This window comes from Passer domesticus, chromosome 19 (genome assembly GCF_036417665.1).
Source record: "Passer domesticus isolate bPasDom1 chromosome 19, bPasDom1.hap1, whole genome shotgun sequence".
NCBI classification, from domain to species: domain Eukaryota; kingdom Metazoa; phylum Chordata; class Aves; order Passeriformes; family Passeridae; genus Passer; species Passer domesticus.
Window position 1 is genome coordinate 8,371,482 of NC_087492.1, and position 14,791 is coordinate 8,386,272.

Genomic DNA, 14,791 nt, shown 5'->3' on the forward strand with positions numbered 1-14,791 from the left:
CCTCTTTCTCCCCATCCCCAGGGTGCTGGCTGAGGCCAGGGGAAGGCCACAGGCACCCATGTCACCATCCCAAGCAGCCCCTGCAGCGCTTGCAGCCCCTCTCGGGCACCAAAGTCCCCTGTGTGCATGGCAGGAGGGCAGGGCATGATCCAGCTCTGGGACACGGCGTGTCACAGCCCTGCCTGGGAGGAGCAGTTGCCCTCTCCCAGCCTGGCTTCTGGGAGCCTTTGCACCCACAGCCCCATTTTGCTTTGGGAGGGCTCTGTCCTGCAGGTGCCCTCTCCTTGTTCTTCCTTGCCTGTGTGCAACCTGCTGCTGGTGGAAGCAGAAGGTGCAGCTGCTTCATCTGCATCTCTGAGGTTCATTTAGCAGCAGAATTGGTGCCGTGGCAGGGGACCAGAGGGGCAGTGTGTGGGAGAGCTGGAGGGAATGGGACCATCACTGTCCCCAAAGCCATCAGTGTCTCCATCACACTCACTTCTTAATCCCAGCGGCGTTTTCACGCCTCAACCTATTCTCGAGATCCTCCATGTTCCTGTTCCAGGACTCCTCCAGGTGTTTGCGGAAAGTCTTCAGCTCCAGGCGATCCAGCTGTGAACAGGTGCACAGCCTCAGCCAGCTGCCCCAGGAGGTGACATGGAGCTCTCCCGGGAAAAGCCTGGAGGGGGATCCTCAGAGGGATGCTGCCTCAGGCTGCCAAGTCCCAAAGGTGCCAGTTCCTCAAGGTGGGGATGAGGTACCCCTCACCTTCTCCTCCATTGAATCACTGAACTGCTGCTGCATCTTATTCCAGTGCTGCTCCTGGCCTGAAATCTGGCTCTGCAACTCCTCCATCCTCTCATCCAGCTCCTCCATGTTCTCTTCAAACTGGCTGCAATTGACCTTGCTGCCCAAGGCAGCTTTGTCCGCCTTCTAGCAGAAGGGAAGAGCAGGAGAGCGGTGGGGAAAGGGATGAGGAAGGACAGGCAGGGCCAGCGTGTGTGAGGGGAGAGGGAGGAGTGCTTCCCCCAGGCCAGCATGGCCCTTTCAGGCTGCTGTGGCCCCATTTGCCCCGTCAGCCTGGTGAGCTTGGTCCCACCATCTGGAGGGTGAGGGACCCCCTGAGCTCAGGAAATTCTCCCTCCCCACACCAGTTCTGCCCCCCATCCCCCAAGGGCAAGGGGCATTTGTCACCCTGCCCGGGAGCCCCTGGGCTGGTACAGAGGCCCCTCTAGACTGTACCATGTCCATTGCTGCCAGCATGTCCTGCTGATCTGCCTTCTCCTTCTGCAGCTTCTCCAGAGACTGGAACAGCATCTTTCAGCACAGAAAGGAACTCATGACACAGCAAGGTTGGAGCTGCCTCTTGAGGCACACCCCAGGAGCCGGGAGCACACCCCTCTCCCCGTACCCAGAAAACATCGGGGAAATGCACTTGGAACAAGCACAGTGCTGAGAGGAGGTCGTCAGCAGGAGATTCCTTGTGGTCCCCCACCTGGAGTCTTCCTGGTGGATGCTCTGACCCTAAATGGGGTGAGTTTCAGCCACACACCTCAATATCCCTCTGCTTTTGTTGAGAGTCCTTTTGGAGGCTCTTTGATGTAAAGTTGAGTTTCTCAAAGTCTTTTTGGATCTCCAAAAACTTGGCTTCCATTTGCTGTCTCAGCTCCTGATCCTGCTCCCAGGATGAAAGAACATAAGGTGCTGACCCAAGGGGGGGGTCTGTCTGCTCCACAGGGGTAAACACACACGACTCAGTGGCCATGAGCCCACCATGTCAAGAGGACATTTGCATCAAGGCTTTAATTACTGTCCATGCCACTGACTGGTCCAGGCCAATTTGGGCAGTTTGGCTCTCCCATAAGATTACAGCACAGCACAACAGAGCAGGAAGATGTGGCATGGAGCTGCAACAGGACCGTGCCAGGAGTGGTGGGAGTGCTCCCCCAGGACCTCACCTGCTCATTCAGCTGGTCGGCTGTCTCATTCAGCATCTGCTCCAGCATGGCATTCCTCCTCTCCTGCTGCTCTCCCATCTTCTGCAGCTCACGCTTTGTCTCCTGCCGCAAAGCCCTGGCCAGCGGGATGGGGGCAAGGGCAGGGTTACCCCTGCAGGGCTGCTGGGCACCTTGTGCCCACAAACCAGGATGCAGCCAGACCATCTGGGCTCCCTTGCAGCCCCCCAGGGTATGAAACCCACTCTTGTCCTCTTACTCAATTTGCTGAGAGATCTCCTTACTGCTCTCTTCTTTCCACTTGGCTATATCCTCCCTCAGCTTTTTAAGGTCTTCCTCCAGCTTCTTCATCTGGAAAGGACAGTGACAGTAGAGTCAGGGCCCAGCCATCATGTTGTCCCAGAGTGTGGGCCCTTTAGCTGCATGGGCAGCCCCACGGTCCTCCACCTGGGCCTGAGGCCCTGACACCAAAAACTGATTGTGGAGCCACATTGAAGTTCCCCATGAGAGCCCAAAGATTACATGACCCAACAGCTCACTAAGGCAAGAGACTCCTTAAGCTTCTTTATGTCTCCTTCCATGAGGAGCTGTGTTGTCTTTATCTTGTCAACCTCCTCACGCAGATCCTGGATGAGAGTCATGTCCTAGGAGAGAGCAGTGGTGGCAGTGAGCCTCTGGGAGGGTCAGTGGGGACCCGCAAGCCCTCGAGCCCTGCTGTGGTTTGCCAAGCACTAGGGACAGTGCAGGGCCAAGCTCAGCCAGGCTGGCAGGGCTCTGCAGGCAGCACGGTCCATGAATCTAGCAGGGCCAAGAGTGCTGAGCTTCCAACCAGCAGGGCAGAGGGTACGGGCTGCAGTCTCAGACCCAAAACTTGCTCCCAGCAGCAGCTCACCTGGTCCCGCGACATCAGGACCTTCTTCATTTCCTCCGACACATGACGCTGGCCAGCCTTTAACTTTTCAATCTCCTCCTGATGCTGGGAAACCATCAGGGTCTAGGAGAAAGCATTGTCAGAGACTTGTCTGTAGACAGTCTCTGTCTCAGACATGTTGGAAATATGACCTTGAGAACCACACACCTGTGCCTCCTGGAACTTCTTCATGTCCTCTGATATGCGGGAGAGTTCTGCCTTTATCCCACCAAATTCCTCGCGAAGAACCTGTAAAGCAGTTCAAGAATCAGGGATGTCAGAGGTGATGGCCTGGGAAGCAACACCCCAAAGAGCCCTACCCTGCCACGGGCAGCCCATGGCACAGCCAGGTGAGCAGGGAGAGTCCCAGTGCCACCTGCCCCAGCCGGGCTCAGTGCCAGAGCACTGAAGCCCATCCAGACAGCAAAGAGCCCCTGCCAGCGGCTCTGCCAGGGCAGTGAGGGCAGAGCCAAGCACGGCTGTGTGAGGAAGCAGAGAGGGGCTGTCTGCTGGGGGAGTGCCCAGGGGCGGGGAAGAGCCTCTACCTTGGACGTGTGTTTCTTATAGTCTTCCATCTCTTTCTTCATCTGTTTTATGTAAGTGGCCACATCAGCAAGTGAGGGGCCACTCAGCTGGCCTGGCCATGGCTCCTCACTTGTCAGGTACTGCACGTCCAGGTGCTCCAGCACAGCCTGCAGCAGTTTTCTCAAGGCTGCAAAGTGAACAGATCCCTTCTGGGGTGTCCCAATGGCGAGATCCAGCATCTGGGAGAGGCTGAGTGTGTCCAGGGATGTTGCCATGACTGCACACACACTGTCCCTGATTTGTCACAAGCCTTCCTGCCTAGTTGGGTCTGTCAGGGATGAGCAAAATTGGTGACAAATGGGTTAAACAAAAGGCGTGATAGAAGCAATGAGCAAAAGCAATAAAGAAAAGGTGGCGTAGCCAGCAGGCTCCTTCCTCCCTCCTTGTCCCTTGCAGGACTGGAACCGGGTTGCTGGTGGCCCTCCTCATCACAACACCCGTTGCCAGGCAACGCACCACTCCGCTCCTGGTAACCAGTGGGTTCCAGACTCATGAAGTCATAGATTAATGGAGCCTTGGAATGGCTGGGGCTGGAAGGGACCTAAAAGATCATCTCGTTTCAGCCCCGGTCAGGGACAGGTCAAGGAACATTTTCCGCTAGACCAGGTTGCTGCAAGTGCCACCTAACCTGGTCTTGGACATTTCCAGGAATGGTGCAGACTGTGGCAAGGCATCACCACGCTCACAGGGAAGAATTTCTTCCCAATATCCCACCGATCTCTCCCCTCTCTCAGTGTGAAGCTGTTCCCATGCCAGGCCCTTGTGCAAAGTCCACCTCCAGCCCTTTTGTAGTCCTTTTATTTGCCAAAACATGCTCCAAGGTCTCCCAGGAGAGTACAGCCTCATTGTCTTTCTTTTTTATCCGTTGAAGATGTGTGTTACACCTAAGCCAGTTGCTTCACTGCTGCAAAGCCAGGGCCTGGTTTGGAGCATCCATTGGGATCAGCCTTTGCCAGGGAAGCAGTGGGGTGCTGTTCCTCATGCTGGGGGTGCAGGAGGAGCCCCGTGAGCCCCTGGCTGAGCTGTAGGGTTGTTGGGGCACAGACTCCTTTCTCCTCAGGAGTTCAGGGTAGAGAGTCTCCATGGGTGAAGCCCAACAGCAGTTAGGATGCAAAGTAATGAAGAGAATTATGTGATTGAGAATGGATGACCATTGATTCCTTTGTTTGCAAAAGACAGATAACTAAGTCAAAAGCTTTTTCTATGTGTGTGGCTCGAACTATCCGCTCCACTCGTCCTGAGGAGAATAAAGTAACGCCCAACTTGCCAAAACTAAAAGGATAGTCTTTGAGGATTTCATCTATCCTGGTTTTGGTGACAGTTGCTAATGACCCAGGTGGAACTTTCCTCCTTCTTTTGCTCCATGGATTGATGGGATCGAGAGGACTCCAGTGCACTCCAAAGATTTTTCCGGGAGATCCTCTGATGCCCTAATCCAGTGAGTTCAAGGCAAAGAGCCCTGGGATTATAGGAAGGTCATTCAGACACACTATTAACTCCTGGTGGAGGAATTGTGGTAATGGCAAAAGTGGGGGAAGAGGCTGAGAGAGGGCATGCTCAGAATGTTCAGCAGGGAAGGCTGGACAAGTATTTCCCTCCTGCACATCCCTGGTGGGAGGAGGGGGAAAACACTGTCACTGTGTTGGTGTGCACCAATGGAATTCCAGGGAAATCAAGACACTGGAACCAGTAAGGATTCAGTTGGAGCCTGATGGAAGACTGGTCAGGCAGAACAATTATTCTTTGAAGTTAGAAGGTAGAAGAGGGTTAGAAGAATGAATTGCTAAATTTTGGAAGATGGGTCACTAAGGGAATGTGAGTCACAATATAGCACTCCTCTCCTGCCAGTAAAGGAAGCACACACTAAGGAACACAGGCCAGTACAAGATGTCAGAGCTGTCAAGGAAATAGTGTGAGACTGGTGTGAGACCCAGTGGCAGCAAGGCCTTATACACTCTTCACCTCAGTTAAGGAAACTGATGAGTCCACTGTTGTGGATGTTAAGGATGATTCTTTCTGCATTGCCCTTGAAACTGAAAGTCAACTCTTGTTTCTGGAACGTTCCTTGATGGGCCATGAAAACCAATTGAGGTGGACTGTTCTTCCTCCAGGGTTCAAAAATCACCCCACATTATTTGAGAAATGTCTCAATTTGAGACAAGTTAGGAGGAAACATCTCCTCTAACGAAAACAGGTTTTGGCACGCCTTCCCTCCCACAGCAAGGAAATTTTTGGAAGAAAGTGAAAAAAGCTGTTTATTTAACACACAGTGTGCAGGCAGGCATGGGAAAAAGAATGAATAATGTTAGATATTCAAGCCTTCTCATTGTGGGGTAGGCTGGTGGATTCAGAGCTCTTTCTGTAGGCGTGGCTCGGCTCCTCCCGAGTCCAGAGCCGGGATGTGCATCCCAAGGCCTCCCCTGCGGGACAAGGCACAGGGCTGCTGGCGATGTTCTGGTGCTTCAGACCAGGGAAAAGCAAAAACCGTTCCAGGAGAAGAAGCCACAGTCCTGGAAAAACTTCTGCCATTGTCAAAGAAACAAGAAGCCAGCTGAAAGCCGAGATGTACTCCCTCTGTCTGTGCTGCACAACACAGCTGAGGGAGCCTGGGGGAGGATGTTGGAAAACCACACCAAAAGAATTCCACTGGCTTTGCACCCCTCTCTCAGACCTAGCTTAAAGTTACAGGACCCATGTCTGGGCATAAAGCAGACAATAGGAGACACAGTATCATGCTGTCACCCTGTCATGGTTTGACTCTGCCACAGTGCCCGTGCCTCCATGAATATACACTTTCTCTGGTGGCTTCTGTGAGATGTGATCAGGAACAGAGCAAAGCAGGCTCCAACTCAGGAATAAAGGAAACTAATTTTATTAATTACAACATCTAAAAAGGAACAAACAAAAAACTAAGAATGAAAACCCTCCAAATCCATTCCTCCTCCTCCTCCTCTCCATTTTCTCCACAGAATGAAATAACACCATAGATTTCCACCACATCACGATCTCTCACATAATCAGTCCATCATCACCCCTCAAGTAATCAACCCTCAAATCCATCAGAGAGAGAGGAGTCCCCCCTTGCACCATAGGCTTCCCCCAGAAACACAATTGAAACCTCTTGTGTTTCCGTGTCACTCGTGGCACCACCCAGAGAACATCGGCCCTCGTGACTTCTTCCCTCCATGTCCAGGGCTCTCACCACTGCACATGGGCCAGGACTGCTTTTAGGGCTCCCCGTTTAAGGATGCTCCACTCAGTTCCAAAAGCAGCAGTCTCTCAAATTCAGGACACCAGTCCCCCCCAGATTTAAACCCCTGGGGCCGAGGGGCCTCATGAACAGAGATCTTCCCCTCCTGGAGACAGAGGGCATCCCACACCCTCCTCAGCCATCTCTGTTCACGCCACTGCTTCACTCTTGACTCCAAGGCATTGCCTCCCCCTAAATACAGTCTCTGAGTCACAGGAAGAACATGGGTCTGTCCATGGCCATACAAGAAAGAGTCCAGCTCAAGGCCAATCCATCATCTCTGCCCACCTAGGATTCTTCTCACCTCTTCTGACATCTCTCACGTGCACCAACTTTCCTCACACTTGCCCATTTCTTCATACTTCACCTTTATCTTCTCATTCTCATTCAGGAGGATCAGTATTTGTAAGGTTTCCATTATTTTACAAAGGGGTTAAAATCTGGGCCTCTGCCTGCCCAGAACTCCCACAGCTGCCGGGCACCTTCTCTCGCCGCATCCCCCACTTCTGGCCGGCCGTGCTGCCAGTCCATGATACTGAATTCCAAGGCAGCACAGGCACTGGCTCTCTCTCTCTCTCTCTCTGTCTCCCGTGGGGTAGGAGGGGGGCCCGATGCTTCTCAGTCTCCTCCACCCTTCCATCTTGCAAGGCCTTCACTCCCCTCCTCTGCCCGAGGCTCCGGCCTACCTCACCCGGCCGCATGGCTTCCCTCCCCCAGCCAGCCCAGGCTGGGCAGGGGAGCTCTGAGCTCCTTTACAGACTGAAACTAAGAGAGAGTTCTCCTGGCAGTTCTTGCTTTTAACCCCCTGTGTTCTCAGAGGCAGTCCATACCTTCGGTGGCCAAACCAGGTGCCAATATTCAAATCCAAGCACTGATTGGTTTGACCACAACCTCCCAAAAAACTCACTTCCGTCTTAACCCACGACACACCCCAAGACAAAAACCAATTGACAAAAGAATTGGAGGTACGGTGTTGCGCTTTGAATTTATCTTATTGATTCCTTTTTAAGTGCATCGTTCTGTCCTCGTGCCCTCATGTTCTCCCTGAGATGGTTTACTCCTGGGTTTTACCCTCCCTCAAAGCTGCCCCTCATGTCATTCTCCACCCCTTGTTCCAGCTCTTTCCCTGCCTGTCAAGGCAACCGAGCCCCTTATTCCTGAACCTTCTCTGCCCCTTAACTCTCAGGCCAATCCCTGTTCGCAACATCCCTTTGGAATCCCCCTACTCCTGGAAGCCCCATTGCACATGTGAGCCATCCTCTCCACCCTCCTACCCCAACTGGCCCCAGATGCTTGATGTAATCCCCTCACTCCTCCCCTGAGGATTCCCTATTGGTTTGCTGTTTGTATCCACCCCCTGATTTGTATCTGTACAAAGCCCCTTGCACAGGAGTGCTTGGGGCTCTTTGTGTGAGCTCCTTTCTCCTGGAATAAGCTGTTCCTTGTGGAACATCTAGACAGACAGCTTTCTCCTCTGCCTGGTTCCTGATGTGGCTTCTATCTGGCATCTTAGAGCAAGTGGCTGTAAAGGTTCTGTCTCTGGTAAATCCCCATACCCAGGCAGATCCCTATTGCTGGTGGGGTGCTGGAGTTCTAAGAGCTGGCCAGGGCTCTGGCAGTCACTTCAGAATGGGAAAAGGAGAATGCAGATACCCCTTTGCTGCAGTATGCAGGTGATACTTTAATTGCTAATGGAACTCATGCTGGATGCATTGAAATGACTCTTAAGTTTCCTGAACATTCTGAGACAAGCCAGTTACAGGGTATCCAAGAAGAAGGCCCAAAGTGTCAAAGAAGTGCCCTAATGCCAAACCTACCTGAGGCTCATTTCCCAGGGACAGCAAAGCCTTGCAACCAAAAGGGTGGAGGGGATTTGTGAAACTCCAGAGCCAAGGTCTGTTTGCAAGTTAGGAATATTTCTAGGAATGGGTGGTTGGTGTGGGCTCAGGATTTTTAATTCTGGCCTATGGGTAAGACCTTTATATGAGACCCTGAGAATCGCCCAAGGAGGTGCTACACCAAGGAGGTGCTACAGTGGACCCCAGAATGCCAGAGGCTTTCAGAGACCCCAAGAGAGCTCTAATGCCAGCCCAGCACAGGCATTACCTGACTTGAGCAAGCCTCTTGAGCAGATTGTTCATGAGCACTGACGTGTTGCACTACGGGTGTTAGCTCAGAGGTTATGCACATGGAAAAGGGCCATAAGATATTTTTCCAAACAAGTGGACAGTGTAAGTTAAGGGATGTCCCTTAACTGCCTTTGACTTGGAGCAGGAGCTGCGCTTTAATCCAAGAAGCCCCGAATGGACCATGGGCCAGATAATGACTGCTCATGTTCCCCCCTTGGTCCTCTCTGTTCTAGAACACAAAGGAGGCCACTGGTGACCCCCAAGTCGAATGCTGAAGTATCAAGTTGTCTTGTTGGAGCAGGATGATGGGGAACTGCAAACAACTCCTTTGCCTTGCACCGTGGAATCTGTACCAGAAAGTCAAGAAGCCTCACAACATGCCTGTGTTCCAACGACTGAGCAGCTTCACTCCAGCAGAGGAGATCCTCTGGTAGAAGATCCGGCCTGGGAATTGTCCACAGGTGGGAGCAGCTTTGTGAGCAAAGGAAAGCAGAAGTTTGGCTGTGCAGTAGGGCCCAATCCAAGCCGTCCCATTACCTCTTACCACCTCTGCACACAGGGCTGAGCTGCTCAGCCTATGGCAGCCTGGAATTGTCTCAGGGGAAGAATGGGAACACATGGGCTAATGCTAACCGTGCCTTTGGAGCAGTACCTGCCCACGGAGCTCTCTGGAACAAAGGAGGGCTCCGTTCAGCACAAGGATCCTCTGTCAAAGGTGGAGACATTACCAGACAATTACTAGAATGTGTTCAGGTACCAGCCCAAGTGGCTCTCATGCATTGTAAAGCTCATCCATTAGGAAATACATCAGTTAGTGTAGGAAACCGACTGGCAGATAAAGCTGCTAAAGGGCTGGCAGAGAAAAGCATCCCAATAGTTGCTGTACCAAAATGTGTGACCTTTCAAATGTAACCCCAGAATAACAAGCCCAAGACAAAATGCTGGCAAAATTGAATGGCCCTGGATCTAAAATAGTATAAGTTTTGCCAAAAAGTTTTACTAAGTAGTTTAATAGGAATTATTGCATTTTAGTGTCTTAAGTCTTTCTAAATATCCAATGATTTAATGGAAGTAATCCTAAATGAAATAATTAAGAGTAGTTTCAAAAGGGGGAATTGTTGGAAATGATATAACTTTTTAATTCGCTATTCCAGTTATTTGTTTTCGTTAACTCTGTTAATAATGGCTTCACTTAATCATAAGCAGTGCAGTTTTCCACTGAAGCATGTAGCAAGATTTTATTCAAACTGCTGTTAGTGGAACATTATTTGGGAAAATAACTGAACTTTTAAGTTTTGCTAAATGAACTTGACGTGATTCAGTGAAAAAAGATTGGGATAGAGAAATGGGGCTAAGAACTGGACACCAGGAATACAGAATTTGTAGAGTGTGAGGACAAGGTGTGGAAACCAGAGGTAAAGAAGAAACGAACAAGGAGAATTCCACTCTTCATGTACTGAAAACAATATCTGGACTAATTAAATTAAAAGTGGACCAATTAACATTGTTATCACAACCAGAAAGAAATAAAGACTTGAATTTCATATTAGGGATTAGGCATTCTTTACTGCAAAGCCAGATGTATGGGGGATGGCTGCACAGAGAGTACATGCTGTGTACAGGAAAAGCCCCTGTTGAAATACTGTATTTGTCATCATATTCATAACTATTCTCAGAAGAAACATACATATGGCAATAATTTCCCCCAAGACATGACTATACATTCCCTCCCCTCAGCACATGCACTCTTCTGCCCTGGGAGTCTCCTTGGCAGTCTCGGGTGCTCGGTGAACCCACAGTCATACCTGACCACATGGTGAAATGGTGCTTCTTTGCAAATGAGGAGAAAAGTTGGTATAGCTGGCTGGGTATTTAATTAGTGAAAGCTTAGATCGATGGGCTGTAGATTGACTCCCATCTTGGTAAAAGTTTATCCTGCTTTTGATGGTGTGGTTCCATGGACTTGGCAAAATGAGCATAGTGTGGAGCCCGCCAGGAGCAAGCAATTGTTCATCTGGCAGCAGCATGAGAACTGAGAAATCAATAACAAATGGATGATAGGAGATTAATGAATGAAGAGAAATATGTAATTTACAGGCAATGAGCATTAACTTGTTTTGCTGAAAATACATAGTGAAAAATTTAGAGAGTGGGTGTGCATTCTGAGTGGAGCTATTCCTATGTACCCCAGAGCTGGGAATAAAGTAATGCCTGATAACTAATAGTAAAAATAGTGTAGGACACTTTGATTTATCCCAGTGTTTTCAGAGGCAATGGGAAAAGGCTGTGTGTGTCTTTCAGAAGGTTTTTTATTAACGTAATACAATGAAAATGTTATTTCTCAGACAACAATTGTCCCAGAGTTTACTCTCTGCTGATGAGACGTCCCTGGTGGAGCACTGGGTTCCCAGTCCTGTCCAGCTACTTGAGGGCTGTCGAAGTCTCCCGGGGCTGGAGTGGCTGGAGGAGCCCTGGTGCCCTGGAGACGTGTCGGGGGGCCGTGCCTGGCCGGTGATGCCGAGAGGTGGCAGGGCCTGGGGGGAGAGGCAAGGCTGAGCCCCCAGGCCCCGGGGCTGCCCCGTCTGGGTCAGCTCAGCCAGCTCAGAACGGGGCAGCAGGAGGGTCACCTGCTTGGCCAGAGACCCGCAGGGAGCAGGTGCAGACCCAGCAGACAGCCAGTCTCTTGTCCCCCTGCTCCCCGTGCCCTGACAGGGCCACACCTGGCTCATCCAGTGTCCTGGTCACCACAGGAAGCTGGTCATTGCGGCCCCTTGGCATGTGTCCACCCCTGCCCAGCAGCTGGGTCACTCTGGGCTGGGAAGGAGAGAGCAGCTGGCTGAGAGGCAGGGTCCAGTCCAGCATTCCCTAGCAACCCTCCCAAAGCAGCTGTGCCCGAGGAAACTGAAGGCACAAATTCACCCAGGATCCTCAGCATCGCCCGGCCCGCCCCCAGTACACGTGCCATGTCCTCACCTTCATCATCCCTACCTTGTTGGGGCGGGTCACGAGTCCCTGCAGAAATGCACTCGTACGGGGAGAATCCTGAACAGGTGGCAGTTTGAAACTGCTGCTCTGATGGTCGCCAGAGCTCTGTGGCACATGGGAGCCACCGCCACGGACCACTGGCCTCCTGTGGGATGGGGCAGAGGATCCTCAGTGCCCAGCCCTGTGGCACCCTGGGCACCACCCTGCTGTGCCAGGGAGGGGACTGGCACTGCTGCCTGCAGGGGCACGTTCCTGCCAGCTCCTGTCCACCTGCTGCAGGAGCCCCCAGCCCATCCACCCGGCTGGTCTGCTGGCTCTGTCCCCACGGCCAGGTGTGCTGGCCATGGCCGTGGCAGGTCCCTGTGCACAGGACACCAGCTGGCAGGAGCTGGTCGGTCCCTGCTGCAGAGCTTGGTTTTTGGGAACTCCTTTCACAGGAGGCATACAACTCCCCACCAAGCGTGAGCTCAAATTGAAAACAGACACAGCTCATCAGATGTGCTTTCAGCAACCTTGGGACAGAGATGTGGGTGAGACAGGGCAGGCAAGGCAAGGAATGCAAAACCCCCCAGGCCTGGGGCAAGCACTGGCCCTCCACAGCTGCCTTCTGCTCCCCAGCTCTGCCCAGCCCCGCCAGGCTCCTCTCCCCCAGCCCAGGTGCAGAGCCCTCCTTGCTGTGGCAGGGCTACGCTGCACCCCAGGAGCCAGGGATGTGTCCTCAGGGCCCTTACCTTTGGCTGTGCTGTGGCTCCTTGCTGGGGGGCATTGGCTGCAAATACGGCAGTGTCTCAGGATACCTGGGGAGGGCAGGAGTCACAGGGGTGTGACAGGGGACCAAAAACCTGTTCCTGTTAGAGGCGGCACCCACAAACCCATGAGATTGTACCCCATGGCATCCCGCTGCCTGTAGCCCTTGGGATGAGTGCCCACAGCCCCTGCTGATGGGCAGGGCTGCAGAGGGGGCCCCCACATCAGCCCCTCCCCAGCAGACACTGGCACCCCTGTGCCCAGCAGGGTCACTGCTGGCACCCATCTCCCCCATGCCAGCCCCGCTGCCCCCATGCCCTGGTGCTACTCACTGGCCAGGAACCTGCACGGTGAGCATGCGGTCACAGGACAGGCACGTGAAAGGCACTGGCAGCTGCCTGAGGAGGGTGAGGGAAGAGGGCTGGCTGAGCTCCTGGGGCCACAGCCCTGCAGCACACAGGCAGCAGCTGGCGGGCAGCAGCCAGGCGCTGGGCAGCTCACGGCACAGGGTCACGGCGTTTGCAGGCTGAACCGTGGGCTCTTGAGCCTCTTTCTCCCCATCCCCAAGGTGCTGGCTGAGGCCAGGGGAAGGCCACAGGCACCCATGTCACCATCCCAAGCAGCCCCTGCAGCGCTTGCAGCCCCTCTCGGGCACCAAAGTCCCCTGTGTGCATGGCAGGAGGGCAGGGCATGATCCAGCTCTGGGACACGGCGTGTCACAGCCCTGCCTGGGAGGAGCAGTTGCCCTCTCCCAGCCTGGCTTCTGGGAGCCTTTGCACCCACAGCCCCATTTTGCTTTGGGAGGGCTCTGTCCTGCAGGTGCCCTCTCCTTGTTCTTCCTTGCCTGTGTGCAACCTGCTGCTGGTGGAAGCAGAAGGTGCAGCTGCTTCATCTGCATCTCTGAGGTTCATTTAGCAGCAGAATTGGTGCCGTGGCAGGGGACCAGAGGGGCAGTGTGTGGGAGAGCTGGAGGGAATGGGACCATCACTGTCCCCAAAGCCATCAGTGTCTCCATCACACTCACTTCTTAATCCCAGCGGCGTTTTCACGCCTCAACCTATTCTCGAGAGCCTCCATGTTCCTGTTCCAGGACTTCTCCAGGTGTTTGCGGAAAGTCTTCAGCTCCAGGCGATCCAGCTGTGAACAGGTGCACAGCCTCAGCCAGCTGCCCCAGGAGGTGACATGGAGCTCTCCCGGGAAAAGCCTGGAGGGGGATCCTCAGAGGGATGCTGCCTCAGGCTGCCAAGTCCCAAAGGTGCTAGTTCCTCAAGGTGGGGATGAGGTACCCCTCACCTTCTCCTCCATTGAATCACTGAACTGCTGCTGCATCTTATTCCAGTGCTGCTCCTGGCCTGAAATCTGGCTCTGCAACTCCTCCATCCTCTCATCCAGCTCCTCCATGTTCTCTTCAAACTGGCTGCAATTGACCTTGCTGCCCAAGGCAGCTTTGTCCGCCTTCTAGCAGAAGGGAAGAGCAGGAGAGCGGTGGGGAAAGGGATGAGGAAGGACAGGCAGGGCCAGCGTGTGTGAGGGGAGAGGGAGGAGTGCTTCCCCCAGGCCAGCATGGCCCTTTCAGGCTGCTGTGGCCCCATTTGCCCCGTCAGCCTGGTGAGCTTGGTCCCACCATCTGGAGGGTGAGGGACCCCCTGAGCTCAGGAAATTCTCCCTCCCCACACCAGTTCTGCCCCCCAGCCCCCAAGGGCAAGGGGCATTTGTCACCCTGCCCGGGAGCCCCTGGGCTGGTACAGAGGCCCCTCTAGACTGTACCATGTCCATTGCTGCCAGCATGTCCTGCTGATCTGCCTTCTCCTTCTGCAGCTTCTCCAGAGACTGGAACAGCATCTTTCAGCACAGAAAGGAACTCATGACACAGCAAGGTTGGAGCTGCCTCTTGAGGCACACCCCAGGAGCCGGGAGCACACCCCTCTCCCCGTACCCAGAAAACATCGGGGAAATGCACTTGGAACAAGCACAGTGCTGAGAGGAGGTCGTCAGCAGGAGATTCCTTGTGGTCCCCCACCTGGAGTCTTCCTGGTGGATGCTCTGACCCTAAATGGGGTGAGTTTCAGCCACACACCTCAATATCCCTCTGCTTTTGTTGAGAGTCCTTTTGGAGGCTCTTTGATGTAAAGTTGAGTTTCTCAAAGTCTTTTTGGATCTCCAAAAACTTGGCTTCCATTTGCTGTCTCAGCTCCTGATCCTGCTCCCAGGATGAAAGAACATAAGGTGCTGACCCAAGGGGGGGTCTGTT

The 14,791-nt window shown here is 53.3% G+C and overlaps 1 protein-coding gene across 1 annotated transcript in view; it reads right to left on the reverse strand.

Moving 5' to 3' along the window:
- Positions 1-11,612: 11,612 nt before the first annotated feature.
- Positions 11,613-14,791, reverse strand: part of LOC135283896 (trichohyalin-like) — a 120,858-nt gene continuing 117,679 nt past the window's right edge. The window contains exons 68-71 of the mRNA XM_064395045.1: positions 14,618-14,740; positions 13,565-13,677; positions 12,525-12,590; positions 11,613-11,622 (exon numbers count right to left, since the gene is read on the reverse strand). Of these exons, the coding sequence (XP_064251115.1) occupies positions 11,613-11,622; positions 12,525-12,590; positions 13,565-13,677; positions 14,618-14,740 (312 nt within the window). The remainder of the gene's footprint in view (positions 11,623-12,524; positions 12,591-13,564; positions 13,678-14,617; positions 14,741-14,791) is intronic.